The 26238-nt window shown below is 33.7% G+C and overlaps 1 protein-coding gene across 4 annotated transcripts in view; it reads left to right on the plus strand.

The window, feature by feature from the left end:
* The first annotated feature begins 734 nt into the window (after window positions 1-734).
* LOC118197681 (uncharacterized) overlaps window positions 735-26238 on the plus strand; it is a 47722-nt gene continuing 22218 nt past the window's right edge. Inside the window, exons 1-3 of one of the 4 annotated variants that reach the window (XM_035369216.2) lie at window positions 735-891; window positions 9308-9605; window positions 16420-16534. In XM_035369216.2, the coding sequence (XP_035225107.1) occupies window positions 9309-9605; window positions 16420-16534 (412 nt within the window). In that variant the 5' untranslated portion in view covers window positions 735-891; window position 9308. Of the gene's footprint in view, window positions 892-1170; window positions 1480-9307; window positions 9606-16419; window positions 16535-26238 lie in introns of those variants that run through there. The other 3 variants (XM_035369214.2, XM_035369213.2, XM_035369217.2) reach the window with 3 other exon arrangements.

Raw genomic sequence — 26238 nt, forward strand, 5'->3', positions numbered from 1 at the left:
AAAGTAAGAAATCAATTGTTACTATTTTTATTAATTGTAAAGGTGTTAAATAAAGCAATGCTTTTCTTTATATATTAATTATTATTCATTTTCTTAGGTTAAGATAAACTGTTCTGTTGTTAAAAATTTTTTGCATAAACTTGCAAATTTCTGAGCAGTATAGTGATAAAATTAAGTAAAATATTTACACAATTGAACATGTGGAAAGATGTATCCAAAAACTTATATTTCTGTGTATTTCTGTAATTCAACTTAATTAAAGGCAGTTTCGAGATTAATAAATATGAAATGCGCATAAACTGAAATCAATGAATTCACATAAATCTGTTTTATTTTATTAAGATTTATTTTCTAACCTAAGCAAATCCGTGAAATATGCAGAAACATCATTTTTTAAAGGCTTTAATGTTATGCGCATGCATTTAGATTTCGAACTATTTCTTAATAATTTGCTGTGCATAGCAAATTATGGATATCATCTTTATTACTGTAAAACAAAAATTCAACAATAGCGAGGGATTTCATTATAAATTTAACATATTTTTACTGGAAAATAAATGCACGGAACAGGTTAGAAACACGTACATATCACTGCCGTAATGCAATGTTTTGAAGTCACAAACATGGACGCCGCTTGTTGGGCGAAGTTTCATTCCCCGATTGTGGAGGAAACCGCGAACGGTCCCTCCTTCTATTCTAACCTCCTTGGGCATTCTAACCTCCTGCCCAGTTAGATTACATGCTTGAAATGAAGTGAAGCAAATGTTACATTTGTTTTGATATTTCCGCGATTCACGTGTATTTTGCGTTAATAGTATTTGTTGTTTACTGTGTGAAGGTGAAGTAATTGTCTGCTGGGATTTTATCAGTTGAAGTTATTTTGAACTTAACGTATGTTGAAAATTTCTTTTAGTATTTATTTGAATTAAATGCTGATTTGAAATAAATCTAACTGTAATTTTCGTTATTAGTAATTACAAATAAATAACGTTGCTTTCAGTATGCAGTATCTGTCATTGCGGGCAGGTATGCAAATTATTCATCTGTTTAATATAATCTTCAGTACATGAAAAGCTATTGTCCTTTACAAGAAGAAAGGGGTTTTCATCCGCAGAGAACCCGTTGGCGCTTCGGGAGCGAACCCGTTGGCGCCGTTCCATTTTTACTCGCCAAGCTCGCGTTTCATTGACACTGAGGCGAGCCGTAAACGTGATACTTTGTAAACGTGATTTTTAGTGCATGTAAATTCTAGTTAGCAGACTAAGACAGAAGAAAGAATTAGTCGTTTACGTCATGATGTGAATCATTTGGGCAATAAAATGTAACGTTGTACTGGAATTGGGAGTTTTAGGGCATGAGGCTGGAATTCTGAAAAATGCCGTTTTGCTGTGGAATTGTATGCAATTATTATGAAGTTACTTTAGATAGGGCTGACCAGACGTTTCGTTTTGGAAGCACTTCCGCAAAGAACCCGGTAATGTAAACATCGCCAACTTTGTTAAATGGTTTAAATAAGTTTGTTATTTAAATAGGTTGTTCCCCCCCCCGCTTTTTTTTCCCCCTGCATTTTTCAGCTTTCCGTGACCTTGATAAAAATGACAACTTTATTCCATTTTTATAGAAACTGCAAATATGATTTTACTAAGGAAACATAAATTAATGTTCATAAACTGTAATCCTTTATCATATGTACGAAAATAACTGTGGAGTTGCATTGTTTGATTAGTATAGATATTTATGGTATTCAAAGAATTTTTAATATTGTGAAGTAGTTGAATGCATAGAATAAAGAGAACAAACCTATACATGATAAGTGAGTGCAGAATTTATCTGAAATGAGCAGAAGATTTTAGATTGTCAAGATTTTGGTTGATCTTTACATTATGGTAACTTGGCGTTTTTTTGGCGAAAATTTGGCGACCAACTCTTCTACAGCAACCCTCTATTTTTTTTTCCCGCCGCCATTTTGTCTTCACGAAGTAAAGACATGTTTTCTTTTTATCTACTGAACACTTCTTCCAACAATCTACTAGCTGAATTACACTTATGCTAGAAATTTTATCTAACAAAACTGCTTAATCATGACAAATATTCACTGCAAAATTGGGAAAAAGTGCACAATACCATACTCCTTACGCGTTTTTCAAAATAACACATACACATAAACCATGTACACGCCGACTTATTTTTACTTAAAAAAACATCCCAGAATTGCACAAAAATGGCATTGCGCAGACTCTTCACTATATCCATGTACACTGCTTTTTTCTCATAAATTAGAAAAATTTCACTAAAATACATGACAATTTAATTTTCTCAATCTTTAAACCCGGTAAAAAGAACATATATGAAATTACCTGATCACGAAAAAGTATTTACCCTTTCCAAATATGAACATTTCCACATATAAAATAAATAAAATATCCAAAAACTTTTACCTCTAAATCATCTATTATATTATAAACGTCACCAACGAATTCATACCGCAACCATTACAAATACTTAGTGTCAGATATTTAAATTTCCATGCACGTTTACTTCAACTAAAACGTATACCAAATTCCTACAAACATAAAATTCACAAAATAACTATCATTTCATTAAAATATAATTAAATTCAAAAACACTACTTAAAATATTAATGAGCACATACATTAAATTAATAAAAGTTACCTTACAATCCTAATTACTTTAAACTAAATCATTGCTAATAACAATTTTCCCAATAATACCAAATTCCTTTACTTCCACCTTACATTTAGAACAATGCATAAAAATAATATCCTCAAATAATTAAAAATACTAATTTACCTAATCTTCTTCAGAATCTTGATTACGTGTCCGATAAACTTTTCTTCTTTCTGTTTCAGGATCTTTAAAATCATACTTATATTTCACAGCAAGGTACCAGAATAAAGCCAAATACAAAATTTCCAGATTTTTTCCCGATTTCCCCCCTTTTCCGATTAAAGAACCGTAATTCGTCCATTAATATCACATGACATATCCCATGATCTCTCATTTCCCTCACACAAAGTAATGCGTAATCGGAACTGAGTACTGCTCACATTATTACCAAAGTCCCAGGTAGTAACCTTTATCGCCTCCAAAATGTCGCCAAGCTACCAGTTACCATATTGTAAAGATCAACCAAGATTTTTTACAATATTTGAATGTTTGTTCTTTTCAGAAACTTAGGAACTATAGTACCTGATAAAAAATACTATTTTCTGTTATTGACAGATTGTAGCCAAAAGTCATATCTCGGCTAAGCATTGAGACAATGAAAGCTTGTGATGCCAAATTAAGTTCTGGAATGTGAAAAGATTTATGATAAGGTATAAAAAAATCAAAATGTAATGCAAGAAAACTTCACTAGAGAATTAATTGGCCAAAGTGGAGCAGCAAGTCGCCAAGTGGTGCCAAATCCAAGCAATCTCATATTTTTATTGAATTTATGCTAACCTGTGAAAACTGTTAGGTTTTAGGGTTACCATTTATAGTATTTAATTGAGCTTTTTGAATATTCGTCATTTCACTGTCCTCATCGTGGATAATTGTGTGCTGGTGTTGAATTTATGGATTTTATTTATTTGAATTGATTGCAAGATAAGGGTGAAAGGTGTGTAATGGAATGGTTCAGGAATTATGGTTTGATTTTGAATGTGTAAGAATGTCATAAGTGCAGAAATAGTGTGAATTTAATTGAAAGAAGAGCCGCAACAGAATTATATGAGTGGTGGTGTCATGCCTTCCAAGCATGAGGTGACAAGGTGTGTGAGAAAGGCTCTTGGTTTTTCAAAGGACCTGCGAGTCTGATCCTTTAGCTAGCATGTTTGTGCAGTCAGAAATGCATGAATTAGTGTATTATGGATGAGTTGCTTGTGGCTGACCACAGTGTAGTAAATTAGAAGATGTTTTGCTGAGGGTTGGGTGTGGAAATGTGCTTACAAGAGAATGACATATTTGGAGGGCCCAGAAGTGTGGTTGAAATTGGTGAAAGTAAGTTTGGAAAAAGAAAGTATCACTGTGGAAAGCACGGAGAAGGGAAGTGGGTGTTTGGAGGTACTGTAAGGTGATCGAATAAAAGCTGAATACATTTATATCATAAAAGTACTTTTTGATGTCCATTTTTTTTTTTTTTTTTTTTTTTTTTTTTTTCTATTTAAAGTATGATCATCCTAAGTATCTCATTGCAGTATTGCTGTTTCAAAATTCAGTATGGCTAGTGCCCTTGCCAAGTTGTTGTTTCATTTATGGAAACCTGAGTAAAGGCTGAACGTTGGATTATCGCCAAGTTGTTTCATTTATGGTAAACTGAGTAGTTGAATGTTATGAAAACCCTATTATGACGTAGTTGGTCGCGTGAATTTGGCTGATGGAAAAGGATTTGTAAGGTCTTGTTTGTGTGTTGGATGTTGGTTAGGAAGTTGCTTATTTTGTGGTTTACACTATAAAATGGCTGAATGTGGTAAGATTAATTTGAAATTTCTATAGGATTTGGAATGAATGGGGGGGAGAGAAGCATTACTTAACTGGTGTGTAAATGAAGGTGGCTAATCTTTGGATTATGGTAACTTGGCAAAAATTTGGCGACCAACCCTGCTACAGCAACCTGCTAGTTTTTGTTTGGACGCCATTTTGTTTTCATGAAGTAAAGGCATGTTTTTTTTTTACTCAACATTTTTTTCTCACAATCTGCTAGCCGAATTACGCTTACGCTAGAACTTTTATGGAACAAAAGTGCTTAATTATGACGAAGATTAGGTGCGAAATTGAAAGAAAGTGCCGAATCGCCCACTGCTTGCCGCGTTTTTAAGAATTGAATATACACGCTATCATCCACGTACACATCGACCTATTTTCACTTAACCTGGGTTTGATCGGGTGTGAGACACCCAGTGACTCCTTTTTCGCAACCTTTTTTAAAAAATGAACGAGTTTTCGTGTAGCTGCCTCAAAGGTCATAAACTTGGAAGGGGAGAATCGGCGAAAGAATTCTAAAAATAGATCTACTTAAATCGCGGGGCTTGGGTATCTCACACCCAGAGCGACATTTCTGTAACTGTTCTCAGTACAGGCAGACATATCTAAATCGTTCTTTCGTTATGGCGCGTTACCGCACTTATGGCGAAGAAATGCGGTATTTGAAAAATTTACTGGATACTGTTTCTTCTAATGAAGAAAATATAGAGGAAGATAGTGATTTTGAAGAGCCAGATGACGAAGAATATTGTAGTGATCATGATTCTTCAACAGAAATTGAATCTGATTCTGAAAACGATGTTTCAGATTCAAGTGAAGATAATTATTTTATCGGAAGAGATAACATAATGAAGTGGAATAAAGAGAAATTCAAAGCTAATGTTAGAATTTCTGTGAAAAATATAATATCAAAACTCCCAGGAAATACACCCGTTTCAAAGAATGTAACTTCTCCTGTGGATGCTTGGAACCTCCTTATATCTTCTGATATGATAAAGAAGTTAGTGCATTGGAGTAACAGTTTTATAGAATCGATTCGAGAGCATTTTTCACGGGAAAGAGATGCAAAAGGAACTAATGAGGCTGAAGTTAAAGCATTTATTGGATTGCTTTATCTCGTTGGTTTGCATAAATCATCACATGTGTATATACGAGATCTTTGGGCAACAAACGGCACTGGAATAGAAATATTCCGTACAACCATGTCATCAACACGTTTTTATTTTTTATTGAGATGCATCCGATTTGATGATATACAAACTCGCCAGAGCAGAAAAGAATTATTCAAACTGGCCACGATACGTTAGTTCTTCGAAAATTTTGTAGAAAACTACCAAAAAATGTACAACGTTGGAGAGTATGTAACCATAGATGAGAAATTAGAATCTTTTAGAGGGTGATGTCCATTTCGCCAATACATGCCAAAGAAACCATCAAAGTATGGAATAAAAGTTTTTGTGCTCGTCGATTCGAGAGTGTTCTATACTTGGAAAATGGAAATATATGCCGGTAAACAGCCGAAAGGTCCATTTCAAGTAGATAATTCTTTCAGTAGTGTCGTAAAAAGATTGATGGATCCTCTGTATAATTCAGGAAGAAATCTAACAGTGGATGACTGGTACACTTCTTATCCACTTTCACAAGAACTCCTGAAAAAAAAAATGTAACAATTGTTGGAACATTGAGAAAAAATAAGAAAGAAATTCCTCCAATATTCTTGAGTGCAAGAAAAAGGGACGTTTACTCTTTCATGTTTGAATTTCAGAAAGAAACGACTATTGTTTCATATGTACCAAAGAAGAGTAGAAATGTTCTTCTGCTCTCAACAATGCATAACGATAATGCAATAGACGATGTTTCGAGACTACTGGAGAATCAAAGAAACCCGAAATAATAACTTTCTATAATATAACGAAAGGAGCTGTTGGCGTTGTCGACGAAATGGCTGCAACATATTCAACAACTAAAAAAAACAAATCGATGGCCTATGATTTATGCAATGATATTTTATGCAATGTTGAATGTAGCTGCTATAAATGCATGCGTTAATTTGCTATCCACTGAGGAACCACCAACTCAGAATCGAACACGACGTTCTTTTCTGAAAGTTTGGGATTTAAAGTAATCGAAGACTACAAAAAGATCAGAAGCCAGCAAACAATGCTCCTGCAAAGTTTGAGAGTAAAACTGGTAAAGAATGAGGACTCTCAACCATCTGCTAAGAAGGCAAAAGTAATAATTAAAAGATGTGCTGAATGTGGATCTAAAAAGAACAGAAAAACAAAATATATTTGTGAAAAATGTCAAAAATATGTATGTATGGAACATATGGCATGTATTTGCAGGAAATTTACAGAATAATTGTAAGTAATATTTTAAATATATGTTTAAAACTGTTTCGACTTTTATCTTTTTCTTCTGTTTTACGTTTTGTGTAAATTTTCTAGTAGAAAATAGGAAGAAACCACCCTGGGTATGACACACCCAGCGCGTGTAATGCCGGGTTAAAAAAAACATCCCAGAATTGCACAAAAATGGCATTGCACACACTCTTGACTGTATTCATGTACACTGCTAAAGTCCTAGCTAGTCACCTTTATCGCCTTACCAAAATGTCGCCAAAGTACCTGTTACTATATTCCAAAGATTAGCCATGAAGGTTTACTTAGTAGTAGTTATAAGTGTCCTGTTTGTACAAAAGGAAATGCATATGGTCGAACGTAAAGATCGTTCAGATGACTTTCAATGAATTTGCCGCAAGAGAGGTTCAAATGGTCACCATATAAAGCATTTCATTAGAATGGGAACATGGTTTGAGGAAAGTTTTGGGTTGCTGTTTAGGAATTTTGTGTGCCACAGACTGAAGACACACTGAGTAATTTCTAAATAAAGTAGGTGGCTATTTCCTTTGTGTAGTGCTTATTTTATGTTATTTCATTGTTTGATTTAAAACACAGTTTATTGAGATTATATATTTTTTGTGCGCACTGCCAAGTTTGTGCAATTCTGTGATGTTTTTTTAAGTGAAAATAAGTTGATGTGTACATGGATACTGAGTTTGTGCATTTCTTTGACTTGTTTAGCGGCGATTTTTGGCACGAAAATCGCTGCTAAACTAAGCTAAAATAACTAATCAAAGAATTGTATAAACTCTGTGTCCATGTACTGCTAAAAATCACCAAGGGGCACCGTCAAATATAGTTTTACCTTCAGTATAAATATATAACATTTTATATTTGTTTTCAGACATTTGTATTTTCAAACTTTATTTGCAAGGTAGACTGCGCACACACACAAAAAAAGGGGCAGATCTGTATCTCCCATTCTACTGGGCCAATTAATGAAATTCAACTTGCATTTTTCATGTCTCGAAAACATGACTTAGGATATGTATTAGATTTATCTATACCATTGTTTTAATATAGCTATTTTGATACAAAATCAGACTTTTCTGAAACAGCATACAATTTTTTTTCCCATATTTCCATTCTACGACTCAAATTACGCCAAGCTACCAAGTTTTGTAAAAATCGCACTAGAAATTTTTAAAAAATTAGCTCTCAAAATTTTAACTCCTGAATGTTAATTGAATTTGGTATATATTTATTATTCTATCTTTTTTTATTGAACTTATTTGATTCTTCCTTTCACATTATGAATAATTTTTTATAAATTTTTCAAAAAAGTTTTGAATTATAATCTATGAAATTTGTACCATCATCTTAATAAGAAATAACCATGTAACTATAATTTCCAGCATACATTTTGCCCACATGAATTTTTCATCAGTTATGTACCTCTAATTAAAAATTAACTAAACAATCTTTGTTGGAATACAGAATTGGGAAAAAATATATTTAGGGGTGTCCCTTGACGAAAAATGGCGATTTTTGGAGGTACATGGACACAGTGCAATTCTTTGACTTGTTATTTTGGCATTGTGTAATGGTGATTTTGGGCACAAAAATTGCCACTACACAAAGCCAAAATAAAAAGTCAAAGAATTGCACAAACTGAGTATCCATGTGCACATCGACCTATTTTCACTTAAAAAAAAAAAAAGTGGATTGCACAAACACAACATTGTGGCCCTTGACTTTATCCTCATAATCTCAATAAACTACATTTTAAATCAAACAATGAAATAACATAAAAAAGAAAATTCATCTTGTAGCATCTAAGCACTCTGTATCTTGCCACATAAATTCACAAAAATAAGAGTAAAAAATATTCTCTGTTGTACAGGACTGTCAGTGGCATTTCTTGTGATAAACCCATTCAAAGCCATCTGAATGATCTTTACATTCAACCATACACATTTCCTTCATACAAACAGGACATGTATAATGGCTACTAAGTAAACCTTAATTTACATACCAGTCAATTAATGCTTTTTTGCCCTTTTGCTCCAAATCATGCAGAAATCTTAAATTAGCCTTACCACATTCAGCCATTTTACCGTGTAAACCGCAAAATAAGCTACGTACTTCCTAATCGACATCCAACACACAGAAAGTCCTTAAAAATCTTTTCCCATCAGTCAAATTCATTGCAATCGCACAATTACATCATAATAGGGTTTCCATAGCTTTCAACTACTCAGGTTACCATAAATGAAACAGCTTAGTAATAATCCAAGGGGCATTCTTAAATATAGGCTAACTCAGAATTGTTTTTCAGTTATAAATTAATATGTTTGTATTTGATTTATTTTTTCATTCTGTCTAATATAATAATTATTGGTAGAAAATGTATTAAAATTTTAATATTTATGATATTACAAGACGAGTATATAATAATAAGAAGAACATGTCAATTTCAGAATGACTCGTAAAAAATTAATTGAAAATGAAGACAAAATATCTTTACCTTCATCATCAGAGGATGAACTACTGTTTGCAGGTAATAGTAGTGATGATGATATTTCATCTGAAGATGATTCTAAAGGAGAATCTTCTGACTCTGATGGTGCTCCTGAAATGGTATCTTTTAAATCCGCACTTGAAAACTCAAAGTTACTAAGAAAGCATACTGCTGAAGTAATAAAAACTCAAAAAGAAGAACGGAAAAGGAAGAGGAAAGAAATCCAGGCTAAAAATTTATTACAAAAAGAAGAAAAGGTATATTATTTAATTTATACTAATAAACAATGATAAATTATTAACCATACTTGAGTTATTTTAATCCCGCAAGTTTGAGTTACATTTTTTATTTCTATTTAATCATTCTGTACATCATGCAAATTCAGTTCTCTCTTTCCTTTTATAACTTATGTCATGTTAAATATAAAAACATTTTCAATACCTCGATTCATCTTCTTGTACAATAAAAAATCTAACTACATTATTATAGTTAACAAGTCTGTAGAAAATGCAGATATGTATGTATAATAATAAAAAAAAAATACTAGTACGGAGGTAATACGAGGGCCATCCAGGAAGTAGATTACGTTTCCGTCTGTGTCCGCTAGGGGCGGGGCTAGCGCGGCCATCTTGGGGTCAGAGCGTTGCGCAGCTCAGTCTGCATCTAGCCGTGCTAGTGAGAGGTTCGTGCTGTGCTCCGTTCAGATACTGTGACGGTTTGAAATGTCTGCGTTAATTGAAAATCCCGCGAGCTGCGAGGTGCGCTCAGTAATAAGGTTTCTGACTGCAAAAAACTGTAAACCGATAGAAATCTATCGGCAGCTTCGTGAAGTGTATGGGGACAACATTATCACTGAAGGTGGAGTGCGTCAGTGGGTCATAAGATTTCAAAATGGCCGAACCAATGTTCACGACGAAGATCGAAGTGGGAGACCCAGCATAGTGACCGCCGAACTTCTCGAAAAAGTCGATGCTAAAGTCCGTGAAAATCGAAATTTCACAATAACGGAACTTTCTTTGAGTTTTCCACAAATTTCGCGAAGTTTGTTGCACGAAATCATCAGCGAAAAGCTTGGTTACCACAAGTTTTGTGCAAGATGGAAGGCAAGAAGAGGTAACGAAGTGGTTGAAGGCGCAGGCGGCCGAATTTTTCGACGAAGGAATTTCCAAGCTCGTACATCGCTACGATAAATGCCTTAATTTGTATGGTGACTATGTAGAAAAGTAGTATTTGAGTGTGGCTTTCATCTGTATATAATAAAATTTGTTTCCTATACTTTGTTTATTTTTTTATTCCAAAACGTAATCTACTTTCTGGATAGCCCTCGTATATCCCTCGATTGTGAAATTAACTGGCTATGTCATTCTGAATTTAATCTTGGTAATTAGTGGGCTCCTACCTCTTGTTTTTCTATTGTCAACTGTAATTATGTTAAACATAATTTATAATTGTGAAACAAGTGATGCAGCTATCAATGAATACATGTATATGTTTTTATGTATTAACAGAGATTTACATTTAAACATGTTGTTTAAATGTAGTGTAAATATATAATTTTAAACATAAACTATATATTTATGTTTATACGAGGGCCATCCAGGAAGTAGATTACGTTTCCGTCTGTGTCCGCTAGGGGCGGGGCTAGCGCGGCCATCTTGGGGTCAGAGCGTTGCGCAGCTCAGTCTGCATCTAGCCGTGCTAGTGAGAGGTTCGTGCTGTGCTCCGTTCAGATACTGTGACGGTTTGAAATGTCTGCGTTAATTGAAAATCCCGCGAGCTGCGAGGTGCGCTCAGTAATAAGGTTTCTGACTGCAAAAAACTGTAAACCGATAGAAATCTATCGGCAGCTTCGTGAAGTGTATGGGGACAACATTATCACTGAAGGTGGAGTGCGTCAGTGGGTCATAAGATTTCAAAATGGCCGAACCAATGTTCATGACGAAGATTGAAGTGGGAGACCCAGCATAGTGACCGCCGAACTTCTCGAAAAAGTCGATGCTAAAGTCCGTGAAAATCGAAATTTCACAATAACGGAACTTTCTTTGAGTTTTCCACAAATTTCGCGAAGTTTGTTGCACGAAATCATCAGCGAAAAGCTTGGTTACCACAAGTTTTGTGCAAGATGGATTCCAAAAATCTTGACAGAGGACCACAAAAATCAGCGAATGGCTGCAGCGTTGAACTTTTTGGACGCTTACCATAAGGATGGTGACTCTTTACTCGATCGCATCGTTACTGGTGACGAAACATGGGTGAAACATGTGAACTGTGAAACGAAATTGCAATCAATGCAGTGGGGGCACACAAATTCTCCCCAAAAACCCAAGAAATGCATGCAAACAATGTCGGCAAGGAAGATGATGGCGACTGTTTTTTGGGACAGAAAAGGTGTAATTTTGGTGGACTTCCTGGAAAGAGGCACTACAATAAACTCTCAAAGGTATTGCCAAACTCTTCAAAAACTCAGAAGAGCAATTCAAAACAAGCGCAGAGGAATGTTGAGCTCTAAGATCTTGTTGATTCACGACAACGCCCGGCCCCACACAGCAAATGTCACTCGTAAAGTTCTTGAATCTTTTAAGTGGGAGTTGTTTCCTCATCCGCCGTACAGTCCCGACCTGGCACCGAGCGACTTCCACCTATTCCCAGCAATGAAGAAGTGGCTGGCTATGCAGCGTTTTGATGACGACGCACAGCTGCAAGAAGAAGTAACGAAGTGGTTGAAGGCGCAGGCGGCCGAATTTTTCGACGAAGGAATTTCCAAGCTCGTACATCACTACGATAAATGCCTTAATTTGTATGGTGACTATATAGAAAAGTAGTATTTGAGTGTGGCTTTCATCTGTATATAATAAAATTTGTTTCCTATACTTTGTTTATTTTTTTATTCCAAAACGTAATCTACTTTCTGGATAGCCCTCGTATAACTTTATTATGCAAAAAAGATAAGAAAGATTTGTAAGTATCTACAGCTGCCTGATTAAGATGATGTCTAATGAAGATGATGCAGTGTCATCTTCTAAATTAACACCACATCAAAATATCTTAGTATTACACACAACACACACATACATAAGTATCTCTCTCTCTCTCTCTCTCTCTCTCTATATATATATATATATATGCATCGAAGGGCAATTACATTATGGCCACTCTGTTAATAACATGGATGACCACCTTTAGCCCTCAAAACTGCCAACACGCAGCATGGCATTGACTCCATCAGATGCTGATATGTAGTGTTAGGTATCTGGTGCCAAGCACTCACCAACTGTTCCTGCACATTGTGAGGGGGTAGTGTGGCAGCACTAATCTGGTTTTCCAGTGGAACCACAAATGCTCTATTGAATTAATGTCAGGTAAATTTAGAGGCTAAGACATGACTTGAAAGTCACTGGTATGCTCCTCAAACCATTCCCTGACAATTTGACCCTTATTGACATAGTGCATTATCCTGTTGGTAAACACCATCCCCAACTTGAAATACTGTTGTCATGACTGGATGAACCTTGTCTGCAACGATGTTCACGTAGTGCACAGATATCAGGGATTGTTCCATGGTGATTATGGGTCCTAATGTACTCCATGAGAACATTGCCAATGCCATAATAACCCCCCCCACACACACACACTGGCTTGTATCCATCCAGTTGAGCATCCGGGAGCCAGGGTGCCGTTTGGAATTTGGGGTATTAGCACACGCCTCTCAACGTGATGGATCAGAAAATATGACTCGTCACACCATGCAACTTTTTTCCATTCTTCTAATGTCCAATTCCGATTTTTCTTGTCCCATTGCACACGCAGCTGGCAATGACATACCATCAGGGCAGAGACGTACTTCGGCCTCACTCTGCCTGTGTAAGCGCATACGCAGCAATGTACACTGCACAGTGTGTTGAGAAACACTGTTCTGGGTCACCACTGGTGGTGATTTTGGCTGATGTAGACCTTCAGTCATGGGGAACAATATGTAGCAATCTCCTCCGCACCTTCGATGGCACACTGCTACCCAGCATTGTTGTTTCACTATCCATACACCACTTTCAACATGTGTTAACAACAATTGCACATGAACAGCCCAATAAACTTGCCATTTCTGATATTGATGTTCCCAGTTGCTGAGCCCAAGTCCATTGTTATAGATGGAGGCTGGTCATAATGTAATGGCTCTTCAGTGTGTATATATTTAAACATAAAATTTAATGTGTGTTTGCATGCATTGATGTATTTAACTTATTACTAGTAAGATGAAGTTTCAGTTCTTTGAGTTGGTTTTGCTGAATACATTATTAAATTTATTTTATAAATTTTTGTTTTATATACATGCAAAGCAGAGCCATGCCTACGTATTTTTTTACCTGAGACAATAGGTAACCATGCTCCCCTATATGCAACGCTAAGTGTGCACCCATTTAAAAAGAAAACATAGTCTTAATATATATATATATATAGTCTTTCATAGAAAAAATATTCCTTTCTTTAATAGCAAGTTAAGAATTTAGAATTTCTTATAATTCAGCTTCATTTAATGAAAGATTTTGTTTTAGGATTAATTTGCATCTTTTTAATAAATTATCAATTTGAATAATGTTTTTGAATCTTTTCTGCACAGTTTTTCAAGGTTATCTCATTTTATGAGTATTGTTCTTTGTATAAATTTTGCGTTTCAGTTAAGATTGTTTTTTGTATTACATTTAAGTATTTGGGGCACATCAGGGTAGTTTCATGTCATTTTGAGATAAAAACGAAATATTGTTTAACATTTTTGGACAGTTAGCAGTGGTATGGTTGCATGCACTCCTGAGTCACTTAGAGAGGCTTTTACATCTCTAGAGGCTGCAGCCAGCAAAATGCATCTAGCAGTCAATCAAAATAAAACTAAATACATGCCGTGTGGTAATAACAGCAGCACTTATTTTGAAATTGGGAATTACAAATTTGAAACTGTTAGCAAATGTAAGCATTTAGGATCAGAAGTTAATACTCTCAATGATTTAATGCCCGAGATCCCTAATAGAGTCACAGATGCTAACCGATGGCTTTTGGTCTAAAAAAATACTTAAAGTCTAACTTCACTAGCAGAAAAACGAAGATTTTAATTTACGAAAACTTAATCAAACCCATTCTTACATACTCTGCTGAGACTTGGGCAATGACAGAAAAAGCTAAAAGTATCATTTCTGTCTTTGAAAGAAATATAAGGATTCAGATAATTAAATGGGCAGGACACCTGTGCAGAATGATGAAAATTGAGTAACTAAAAAGATCTTCTCGGCCAGACCATTCGGCACCCAAAAAAGAGGGAGACCTAAACTTAAGTGGCTCGACTGTTTGGAAACAGACTTGAGAATTTTAAAAATAACCAAATGGATGTCCATGGTCAGGGATAGAAGAGCTTGGAATTCGTTTCTGAGAAAGGCAAGGGTCCCTTCATGGGCTGTCTGACCATAGAAGAAGAAGAAGCAGTAGTATGGATCTCGAAATGACAGCAAGAAGGAAATGTGTATTCAGCACTCATTAATTATCCAGGTTTAATATTTCAAATGCAGAAAAATTCTATTTGAAGTATTAGAAAAAAGGATGATTAACCCTTTGCGGCACATCTAAAAATTTCCTTCTGTATGCACAAAAAAATTGAATGAAAAAGGATTTATAGGTTACTATAGGCTACCTTTGAACCTTCTTTATTTCTAGTAGATGGCAGCTCAACACAAACCAGTCCATATATTTTAGCCATGTTTAGTTTTTTAAGACCCTCATTTTTCAAAGAAATTTCTATGTTATTTTTTGGCTGTATTCTAATTTCTTTATTCTATATTAGTTTTAAATTTTTACCTTGAAATTTTGCTTAAAATCAAACAGCGAACCCTAGGTGTGCCCAGACCAGGCTCACCGATAATCTAAGACAACTGACAGTCTGCATTCTTTGTTTCTCCGCATCTCATCTGTAAGTTCATTGACAACAATGCTCGTTTCAGCACTCTTTTCGAAGCTCTATTCAGTGTGCCACTTTGGGCACACCCACAGAATTAAAGCGATAAGTGCTATCTTCACAAAATTTTACTTGTGTACTCCTCTAGGCCTAATTAGACTGCCTACCTTTTTTTTTTTTTTTTTTTTTTTTTTTTTTTTTTTTTTTTTAAATCAAAACTCCGACTTTAAAAGGTAGCGTTCCGGAAAGAGTTAATAGTTTTTATTTTCATTATCCGAATTTATATTTTTGACACTTTAATTACTTTTCCTATTTCCCTTTTAAGAATCGAATTTGCCAAATATTTTCCAACTTTAATAACATAAATAATAGCATAAAATAATAATGCGTTCTCACTTTTAATTGCCTAGTAGCACTTCTAATTCCTTATATAATTTCTTCTTAAGGTTCTTTTCTCCATGGTCAGTGTTATATATAGGTCAAATTGAATAATAAGATAACTATGCATAAGATAACTATCTTATATATGTTTACTTATTAATTTAAGAGAATTTTAAGTATTCAGATTAAAACTTCAGTAACTTTTCACTTCATATTTAGTTTCAAAATAAATGAATAGGCAAGACTTCAGAGCACTTTGTTCTGGATTTAGTTGTTAGCAACCAAATGGGCTGGCTTGTATGGGATTTTATGATTTCCCATCACATAAAATAAGTTGTAAATATCAAGACTGAATTCAAACACTTAAAACAAAGAAAAAGTGCCACATTTTGCTTTATTTGAATTTCATGGACTTTAGTATTTGATATTTGAGCCACTCTGATATCAAATACCACTTTATGCCACTCTGATGTTCAAAGTGGCTGAAAGCTAAATTCCATTAAAACCTTAACAAAAGCATTCCTTTCAAGGCAGAATCTACAAAGGTGTTGCCATTGTGGGTAACCTCAGCATTGATTTCAAAACAAAATCTTAAAAAAATTTAAATTCCAGAATTATGTTTGTTTCTAACAGTGTAAGACATAATGATAATTAATGCCTTGCATTATTTAATTGTAATAAATTATTATCATGTCTTGTATTAATTACTTTAGCTTTCCTTGTTGTAAGAGTTTTTTTCCTCCCTTCTTTTCCAGAAGCAGGCTATTCAACAGAAAAAGTTACCTGATGATGTTTTAGAAAATTTAGAAGACCACTCTGTTCTGAAACCTAAAGACTTATCTTTTGAAAATGAACCAGATAATTTTGAAGGTTAAAAGTTTACTTCATATTGTTATATCATATTACTCTCTCTCAAAATTGTTAAGGTTTTATTTAAAATATTTCATATAGTTTTAAAATGCAAAAATAATAGAGTTTTTAAATACTGTAGAAGTCCTAAAATGCATTTAGATTACTGTGGAAGTCTGGAAATTGCTCTGTAGTAGATTTTGTCACTAAGTCCTAGTATTTACCATAATGAAGTGTTAAAGGTCTGAAAAATGCTTTTAAATGATTCTATATAAATGTTTACCCAATCATTTTTGTAAATGATAACCAAAAGTAACAGTAAGAGCCCAAAGCACAAGGCAGATTATTATGGTATATTTGTTTAATGAGGCAAAATATATAATTTCATCTTGCCATTTTATTTAAGTAAATGTGATTACTCAGTTTTTAATTTTAAAAATTGATAATTAAATTACATGGACAGACTTTCTATGAATGAATACCGCTATTAACTAAAAATCGAATTTCGTTATGCTGAGTAATTGATTTTTGAATGTTTTAAAATTTGTATTTCCTTGCTAAAATGCACTTAATCACCGTTGTTCTTATCCCACTTGATCGACAGCAACATCTAGGTCAAGTGGTCAAGTCCATAAACCCGTAGATTTTTAAACAATGAAAACCCACATCTGGATTGGAGTACAGTTTGTTCTTCAGGAAACAAATGCATGATAAGACATGGGCAGGAGTGGCTTGGGTAAAGTTGCATTTTAGGCAAAAGGGCTAAACTTTAAGGCCAGACACATGTCACTGAGCATGAAGATGAGCACTGCAGAACCTAGCGAGAGCTGCCTGTTCACATCTGCTGTTTGACCCAATCATAACAGCACCAAGACTATTACAATTGTAAGACTCATGAATAGGGGCCTTGCTCCAGGTAGAGTTAATTTCTAATTTGACTCAGGAGGCGAGTTCCAAGAAAGAAAGACAGCCACCATCAGTAGAACTCTTAAGACTGACCTCTCTGGCTAGTTGATCTGCAATCTCGTTACCATAAACATCTACATGTGATGGTACTCACTGGAAGAAAATCTTAATATGGGCACTCAAGCAGCCCAAGTGTTGAACAATATTAACAGTCATACTGTCACCATGTTTCCACCATCCAGCCAGGTGCTGAATAGAATTTTGGTTATCTCTTAGAATCCCGATGTCAGTATTTGACACCCTCATTAACACAAAAATTCAAGGCCTCTTCAATAGCTATTCAGCACGGAAAACGGAGCAGTAGTCAGGGTTTCTCCTACGGATTCTCATGTCATTCCCCTGCTTGATAAACACTCCACTACCTGAGATAGTGCCATCACCTCACCTAATCACTAAAAGTGGCAATTTAATTACCCAGTCTGTAAATTGCAAATCTGAAATGTGGTCAGAAGTTGTGGTGATCATTTTAATAAGGACTGATTTAATAATTAATTTTAATTATCAATATATTCAGTGAATTATTAAAAATTTAAGCACGGATACCTATAATTTAATCGAATAAAACATAATTTCACTAGTTGGTAGTTGCTCATTTTTACTGCAGTCTAAAATTAAAGCATTTGCTAGAAATTTTTGGATCTATATTATCTTATATATAATAAATGATGTCATTTTATTGATTTTTCAGACTTTTATAATACTATTATATACAGTACAAAGTCTTTAATCCGGACTCGTTGGGACTTTGGTTTTTCCAGATTATAGATCAATAATTTAAATCTGGTAAGATGGCATGCAGAAATTATAAAATTAAAAATATGAAATTTTAATTTATGAAAAGAAGAGCAATTGTGATCTAAAGGGTGTCAAAATTTACAAAAAAGAAAAAGCTGAATATTTGTTTGTTTACTTTATTAAACATTTCTTTCAATGTAAGTTGTTTCGTTTTTTGTGCTAATGCTTTCTCTTTAATTCTTTCTTCTATGGATCTTATCTTTACAGCTGGCATTAACTACAAAGAGTTCTAACCAGTATCCTGAAAATTATAACCATTTAAACATTTGCTTGGTATTAAAAGAAATCAAAGATGTACTTCTAGTACATCATCGCACGAGGCGAAAGTTCAAAATGCGAGTTCATGAGTATGTAAAATAAGAACAAAAGGTGTTCTTTGTCTTGTGCTACGCTGGCGTGGAGGCAGTCAGAGGAGAAGTCATGTGATCTTGAGAAGGCACCTGGTTGATCGAAATCAATAAAGTTCATTAACAGTTCTTAATTTAACAATAAAAACACTTAATATGTAATAAATTTATGTATATTCCTTTAAAACATCTCTCTTCTATAAACAGTATCACTTCTCTTTACACGCATGCATAGCGAACACGTGCATTAAACGCGCATGAGTAAACATGTAATGTGTTTACGCATGTGCATAAAGTTTGTAGCTTTGACGTCCAGATTATAGATCATTCCGGATAAGGAATATATGTACTCTATATGTATTCTACTGTATATGCACATACTAAATAATAATACATACTAAATAATGCGCATACAGTATGCTCATACTACAGCATAGACATAGTGTATTATGGACATCCATTTTAAGCTTTCATTTTTTACTTCCTTGTACGAAGTAAAAAGGAAGTATTGTAATTGCGAAAAGTTTCAGGCAGCATATTTCAATGAAAATATCCTTTCGAATGCAATTTAATGATGTATTTGCATGATATCTGTACATAAGGACAGAATAAAAGTCTCTTTTCGTCCAAAAAAATTATAAAACTGCTTTAAAATGAATTCTGAAGAGAATTTTTCGTGACGTCTGTACGTACGTATCTCGCATAATTCAAAAACGAGTAGCCTCAGAGCGTTGAAATTTTGTATATAGGACTACTATAACATGTAGATGTGCACCTCGTATTTTGGTTGCAATCGGCCGCGCCAAACATATATAAATATATTTATATATCCACTCTGTTACCCGGCTCAATGATCTAAATTTCTTTACTCTTATATGTTTGTAAATTGTACATTTTTTGCTTTAAAAATGATTCAATTATGTTGTTCTTATCTTCTGGTTGAGGCTTTTATGCCTTTAGTAAATCTGTATGCAATATTTTTACAATTATCAACAATTTTAACGTTGTTCAAGTGCCGCTAAGCCTAATAATTTTTCTGATGGCGGCCATTGCTTGTTTACATTTGAAACAGCAGAGTAGTGGATCTGTTGCCAATCTAGAGAAACAACAAAGACAATGCTTAATCCTTTCTGGAATTTTTTTGAGGAAATAAGTGTTTAAGATTTACTTCGTAATTTTTAATACAGATACTTTGAGGTTTCATGCATTTTTTCCTTGTCGTGAAGTGAGAACTGAATTAATTAAATGAGAAATACTCAATCGTCTAAAAAAATTGTTTCTTTTTTGTTTTGTTTGCTTAATTTCTTTTATACATCATTCTAGCTTTATTATAGTATTTGAATAGAACATGTGGCAACGATTAGATAATTCTTTAAATGATATAAATTTTATGCATTCTGAATTATAATATGAACGAAATATAATACTGTTAAGTGAACCTAGCGCCAGAGTGTCGCTATGGTAAACAAATAAAGTAAATTTTAAAGAATGCATTTATTCTATTGTGGTTTATGCGCTGTCAGAGAAGTAGGTTTAATTCAATCCAATAAGTTTAAACGAAATGCAAGAAAAGATGCATATAATTTAATATTCCATACAAGGAAGTCGTGGTGTATACATCAGATTTTTTTCAAAGCAACAAAAGTCTGGAATAGTTCAAAATATTTGTAGATGCTTTTTGTTTTAAACTGCATACTGAAGATTATTTAAGTAATGATAAAATAGTATCCCTCCCCCCCCCCTATTAACATTTGTTACACACTCATCCAGTTTGAGAAAAAGGCTTCTGAATTATCTGTAAGATATTTACACTTTTGTAGATCACATCAGAAACTTCTGTAATTCAGTTTTATGTCATGGGAAATAAAATGCATTATGTAGATTTTCAGCAAAACATTTTTTTAACAAAGCAGAATATCAACATACAAAAGCTTAAAGGCTGGCTGTGATCAATGAAGTGTTACTTTATTGACATGCTTTTATATGATATTAAGCCTTTTTCGTATAAATTTGTAATGTCTGTTGCCATTCTTATTCTGTTTTGACATTAGATACGTCTATAACAGAGACTTCCCTAAGTTTTGGGCCATTTATACAATAAAATTCCAATAATCTGTGTACTTCAAAATTCCTTATTAGGCATTTTGTGGATTATATGTCATGTCTTTCTGACTTTAGTTTACTTTTCTTCGATCTTAATTTTTACATGCATAAATAACCATGTTATATGAGAGATTAACAAGCGATATGAAATAGAGGGATGCATGCCAAAAACTTAAAAACAAAGTACTTTTAATGGTTCTCACTGTTGCATCATTTAAATTAAGAATTTTTGCAACAACACAATACCATTTCTCCTTTTAACAAATGATTAAAAATTTGTATTTTCATTTTCAAAGAAATAAGTTGTTTTCTTACTTTCAGAGATAGTTTGGGACTGAAATATAATTTTACAGTAATTATTTCTAGAAATGAGAAAGGTAACTAGTAATACATATTCAAAAATGTTTTAAATATCCTTCCAAAATCACAATTGTATGATTCATGTAATCTTCCAACTGAAGGATTTTAACACAAGATACATACTGCATGACTTAGAGAAGAATTTCACTGTGAGAGAATGTGGGTGTTCCTGGAATTTATTATATTTTTGTTGTTTAAGTGAATAGTTGTTATTGTGTACTCTCACAACAGCATAAAATGCAACTTAATTTTGTAAAGGTTTAGAATAAAAATCATGTTTTTGAAATATGTACAGTGCGCAAAAAAAAAGTGGGGGACAGTTCTATATCTCCAGTTCTACTGGGCCGATTGACAAAATTCAAATTGCGTTTTCTATGTCTCGAAAGCGCGATTTAGGATATATATTGGATTTATATATAGCACCATTCTAACATAGGTATTTGGACACAAAATCGGACTTTTTCTGAAATAACATGCCAATTTTTTTTACATATTTTGATTCTACAACACAAATTATGCCGAAATATGAAATTTTGTAAAATTTGGTGCAAAATTTACAGAGAAATTCACAAATTTATGTTGGGACTTTTTTCAGTTGCGCCAAGAAGAGTTCACTTGGCGAACCTCTTAATATATGGCAACCTATTTTCCTGTTCCATGAGAAGAAAAACAATCACAATGTTCTTTCTTTGAAATAATGTTCTTTATACTATATTTTTATGTTATTATTTTAAATATTTTTTTTTCTTTTTCGAATTTCATTTTAATTGTTTAAGTTGCATGGTTTCTTTCGAATAACTGTTTTAAAAATTTCTATTTACCATTTCGAACCACGTAGTTTAAATATAAGGTGCATCGTTTATATTTTTCAAATAGTTTTCTTTATAATTATTATTTTTTTTTTTTTTTTTTTTTTTTTTGTTAACAGTTATTATTTTAGGCAATTTTTAAATTCTTAGACTTTTATTTTAATTGTTTGTGTTGCATCATCTCTTTAAATTTACTATTTTTTCATTTGAATTGAGCATTTTAAATATATTTATTAATATAAAATTTTCAGGATTTTATTTTATTTATTTGAATTGCTTTTCTTTCGAAAGGATACTTTGTGTCTCGGACTACGATGCATCTGAAAACTGAATACATTAAAAGAGAAAATACAGTAAAGTACAGTTAACACGCCTTTCAATGTTCCGTTCAGAAAAGATATATAAATGAGAAAGATATATAACCGACATTTTAACTTAGGAGGACTTGCATATATTGCTTTGCTGTAACTTAATAATCCAATTCAATCCATTTCCTCAGTACTTGGTCTGAGCCTTTATCAGTCTTTAGAGGCTAAGCATTTTAAGGCATGAGATGAAAGGAAAGACTAGTTTCATCAAGATGAAAAACGTCTTTAGGTGACATCCACATACATCACTGGATTCCTGAATATTCAAATATTTTGACTAGGAAATCATGGGATTCTCTGTTTATGATTATATGATGTTCTATAATGTAATTAATTTAAATTTATACAAACGTATAGTCGAAAACCAGTTGCTGTTCACTTTAATCTACAATGATATCGTTTTTGTTTTTTCCGTTAGTACTAACTCAATTGCTGCTATTTTCTGATGTGCACATGCAAGTGTTTTCTCTTTCACCCAACTGCCTTGAAATCCAACTTCCCCCCCCCACCACCACCACCACTAATTTTCTTCTTTACTTCTACATTTGTTTTCAGTTGACCCAAGAAAATTAAGATTTTTTGATTGTTACACTTCCATAAATTTTGCATTCTTGTCATTTTTTTTAAAAAACATTTGTTGCATCAAATGTGTTTCAGCTGAAGATAGCTTTTCATTTTCTAGACATTTTAACTGTAAATAAAGTTTTAAAGCAAAGTCCAAAGAATAAATATTTGAATTAAAAGATTTTTTTTTTTTTAATGAGGAAGAAATAAACCACTCCAGCAGTGCTTATCCTGTACCACGGAGTGGCCCGATTTTTATATCGATGCAAACAATCTAAATCGTTTTATTTAGAGTTTTTAAACCTAATAATTTCTATTTTAAAGGATATGTTTTTTATATAATCTACAACATGAGAGAAAATTACTACTTAAAACATTATTTAAGTGGATTTATATAAAAATTATATAACGGGTGGCCATAATTAAACTGACAGTGCTCACAGTGTTCTGTAGCGCGATCTATTTGCGAGAATGACGCCTCATTTTGTAGGAAGATTAACCAAGATGGGGGACGAAGGATTCTGAAAAAACAAATTAGTTCCAAAAGTCACCGCTAGGGGAATATTTGGCTCTGTGTAATAGAAAATATAGTGTTAACAAATGCAAATCAATACGGAAATTGCCTTTTTTTTTTTTGCATTCAAATGAGGTTCAATGTAGCTGCCGTTATTGTGGACCACATATTGCATTCTGTGCACAGTATGCACAACAGCAGAAAGTAACATGTCTGCAGGAATCTCCCATACAGTCCCAGATATGTTATCCTTCAACGTAAACAGGTCCTGGACCACTCCTTGATAGACCTTGGACTTAAGGTAACCCCATAGCCAGAAGTCACATGGGGTAAGATCAGGTGACCGAGGTGGCCATGCAGTTGGAAAGTAGCGGCTAATGTCTCTTTCTGTTGTGAATTTCTGTCATAGCATCTGTTGCACCCATACAGCAACATGTGGAGGGGCTCCATCTTGCATGAAAATGATTTCCCCCAGGCATTGGCTTTGATGAAATGCCGGAATGACAAAGCTCTTCAACATGTGGCGATTTTTCTCTCCGGTAACAGAACAGGTTTCTGGTCCTGTCGGGGTAATGTTCTCATAGAAGAATTGGACTTGCGATAAATTCCGCTGTGAACCCACTCCAAACAGTTACCTTTGGTGAATGTAAGGGAATCGCTGTGACTGCATGGTGATTCATCATCCCAAATTCGGAAGTTCTGGGTATTCACAGTTCCATTCAGGTAAAAGTGGGCCTTGTCTCCCCATAAGATTTTCCACGGCCAAGCATCATCCACCTCCATTCTGGCAAGAAAGGTGAGAGCAAAAGTCAATCACTTATGATGGTCAGGGTACAGTAACTCCTGTACACGACTGATCTTGTACAGATAGAAGTTGATAATCTTTCGTAAGATTTTCCATACCATACTGTAAGGCATATCCATATTCCGAGCTACTCCACGAGCGCTAGAGGTGGTCCTCTGTATACAATCGCCGTGGCAACTGCTTCGATTGTATCCTGTGGTACAGGTTTTCGTCCTCTGCCTGACTGAACCTTCAGAGAACCTGTTTTCTCAAACATCGCAACCATTGCTTTTAGCCCATTAACTGACACAGGACCGTTACCTTTACGCATTTTTTTGTGCGTTCTAAAAGCACGAAGAGCGGCTGACACATTGCACTGGTTGAGTTAAAAGAATCTGACCAGTAACGCATGCTCGACTAAAGAAGGAGACATTGCCCATAAACTTTCAATCCAATTGATTTGAAACGTAATACATTGCCTTTTAAAACCCAAGCAGCTGGCACTGTGTGAATGGATGTAACGTGAAATTTGAATAAAGAACTTCTTCTACTACTCAGCATACGTGATATTGCAGATCACGAGACTTTATTGGTGTGTATGTAGATTTTAGGCTTTTTTAAAAGTGTTGCCAAATGTGGATAATAAAAGGTAATTTTATTCCATATTAATTTGCATTTGTTAACACTCTATTTTCTATTACACAGCGCCAAATATCCCCCTAGCGGTGACTTTTGGAACTAATTTGTTTTTTCACGGAATCCTTCGTCCCCCATCTAGTTTAATCTTCCTACAAAATGTGGCGTCATTCTCGCAAATAGATCGCGCTACAGAACACTGTGAGCACTGTCAGTTTAATTATGGCCACCTGGTATATTTTTTAAAACTGGGACATGACCCAAACTTTCAATGTCCCATTTGCTTAAGAACATTGTGAAAATAAACATCAAACGGCCTTTCTTGATTTTAGACAATTCAATTTAAATGCAAAGTAAAGTAGCAGACGATAACACGGTGAAGGTAAAAATTTACTCTTACAAATAAAATTTTAAAAAAAAGAAAGAAAAAATGAAAAGAAAAAAAGGAAGTCAGAAAGAATTTTTTTTAAAAAATAGCTTTTCATAAAGTATTAATAAATATTTATTGTGCATCACTGAGGGGAAAAATTCATATAATTAATTCTGTAAAAATTTATTTGAAATTTAAAGTTAAAAATAGCTGTGGCAATTAACTGTAACAAAAATCCATAAACCACATTTGGTGTTATTATTGCTCAAAAAAAAAGATGCCAAATTTCAATACGCAAAAATAGGTAAATTATTGTATATCTTACAGAATTTTGAATAAAAAACTCTAATTTTTTGCAGATATGCTTAGAACTACACCTACTTTAAGATGATGGTAAAAATTTTATAGGTTATAATTCAAATTCTTTTTCAAAAAATTTATAAAAATTATTTAAAAATAGAAATTTTAAAAATAAAACTCAAAAAATGGCTGAATTTTATTTGGAATGAACCTAAGTTTCGAAATGTGAAAGGAAGAATAAAAAAAGTTTAATAAAAAAGAGAGATTAATAAATATATGCCAAACTCAATTAACATTGAGGAGCTAAAATTTTGAGAGCTAATTTTTTAAAAACTACTCGTACAATTTTTACAAAACTTGGTAGTCTGGCATAATTTGAGTTGTAGAATCGAAATATATAAAAAAATTGGTATGCTCACAAAAAGTCCTTATTTTGTGTCAAAATACCTATGTTAGAATAGTGCTATGTATAAATCTAATATATATCCTAAGTCACGCTTTTGAGACATTAAAAACGCAATTTGAATTTTGTCAATTGGCCCTGTAGAACGGGAGATATAGAAATGCCTCCCTTTTTTTTCCTGCGTACTGTACATTCATAAAGTGTTATAAGAAGGTTTATGCATGTTTATTAATTTGCTAGCGTGAAGGCATGTTGCCATGCTGTATGAAGGTTTCTGCAATTTTCTTATCGTGCAAAAGTGAAACCTTGCTATGAGAGATTTCTGCTTTGACCAATGTATTTAACATTGTATCTAACAATGTATTAACATATTTAACATTAATAAAAGTAGGAATTCTCCAGTTAC

The sequence above is a fragment of the Stegodyphus dumicola genome, chromosome 6, assembly GCF_044657685.1.
Source record: "Stegodyphus dumicola isolate Sdum_Otavi_A_Nest chromosome 6, ASM4465768v1".
Classification (NCBI taxonomy): Eukaryota; Metazoa; Arthropoda; class Arachnida; order Araneae; family Eresidae; genus Stegodyphus; species Stegodyphus dumicola.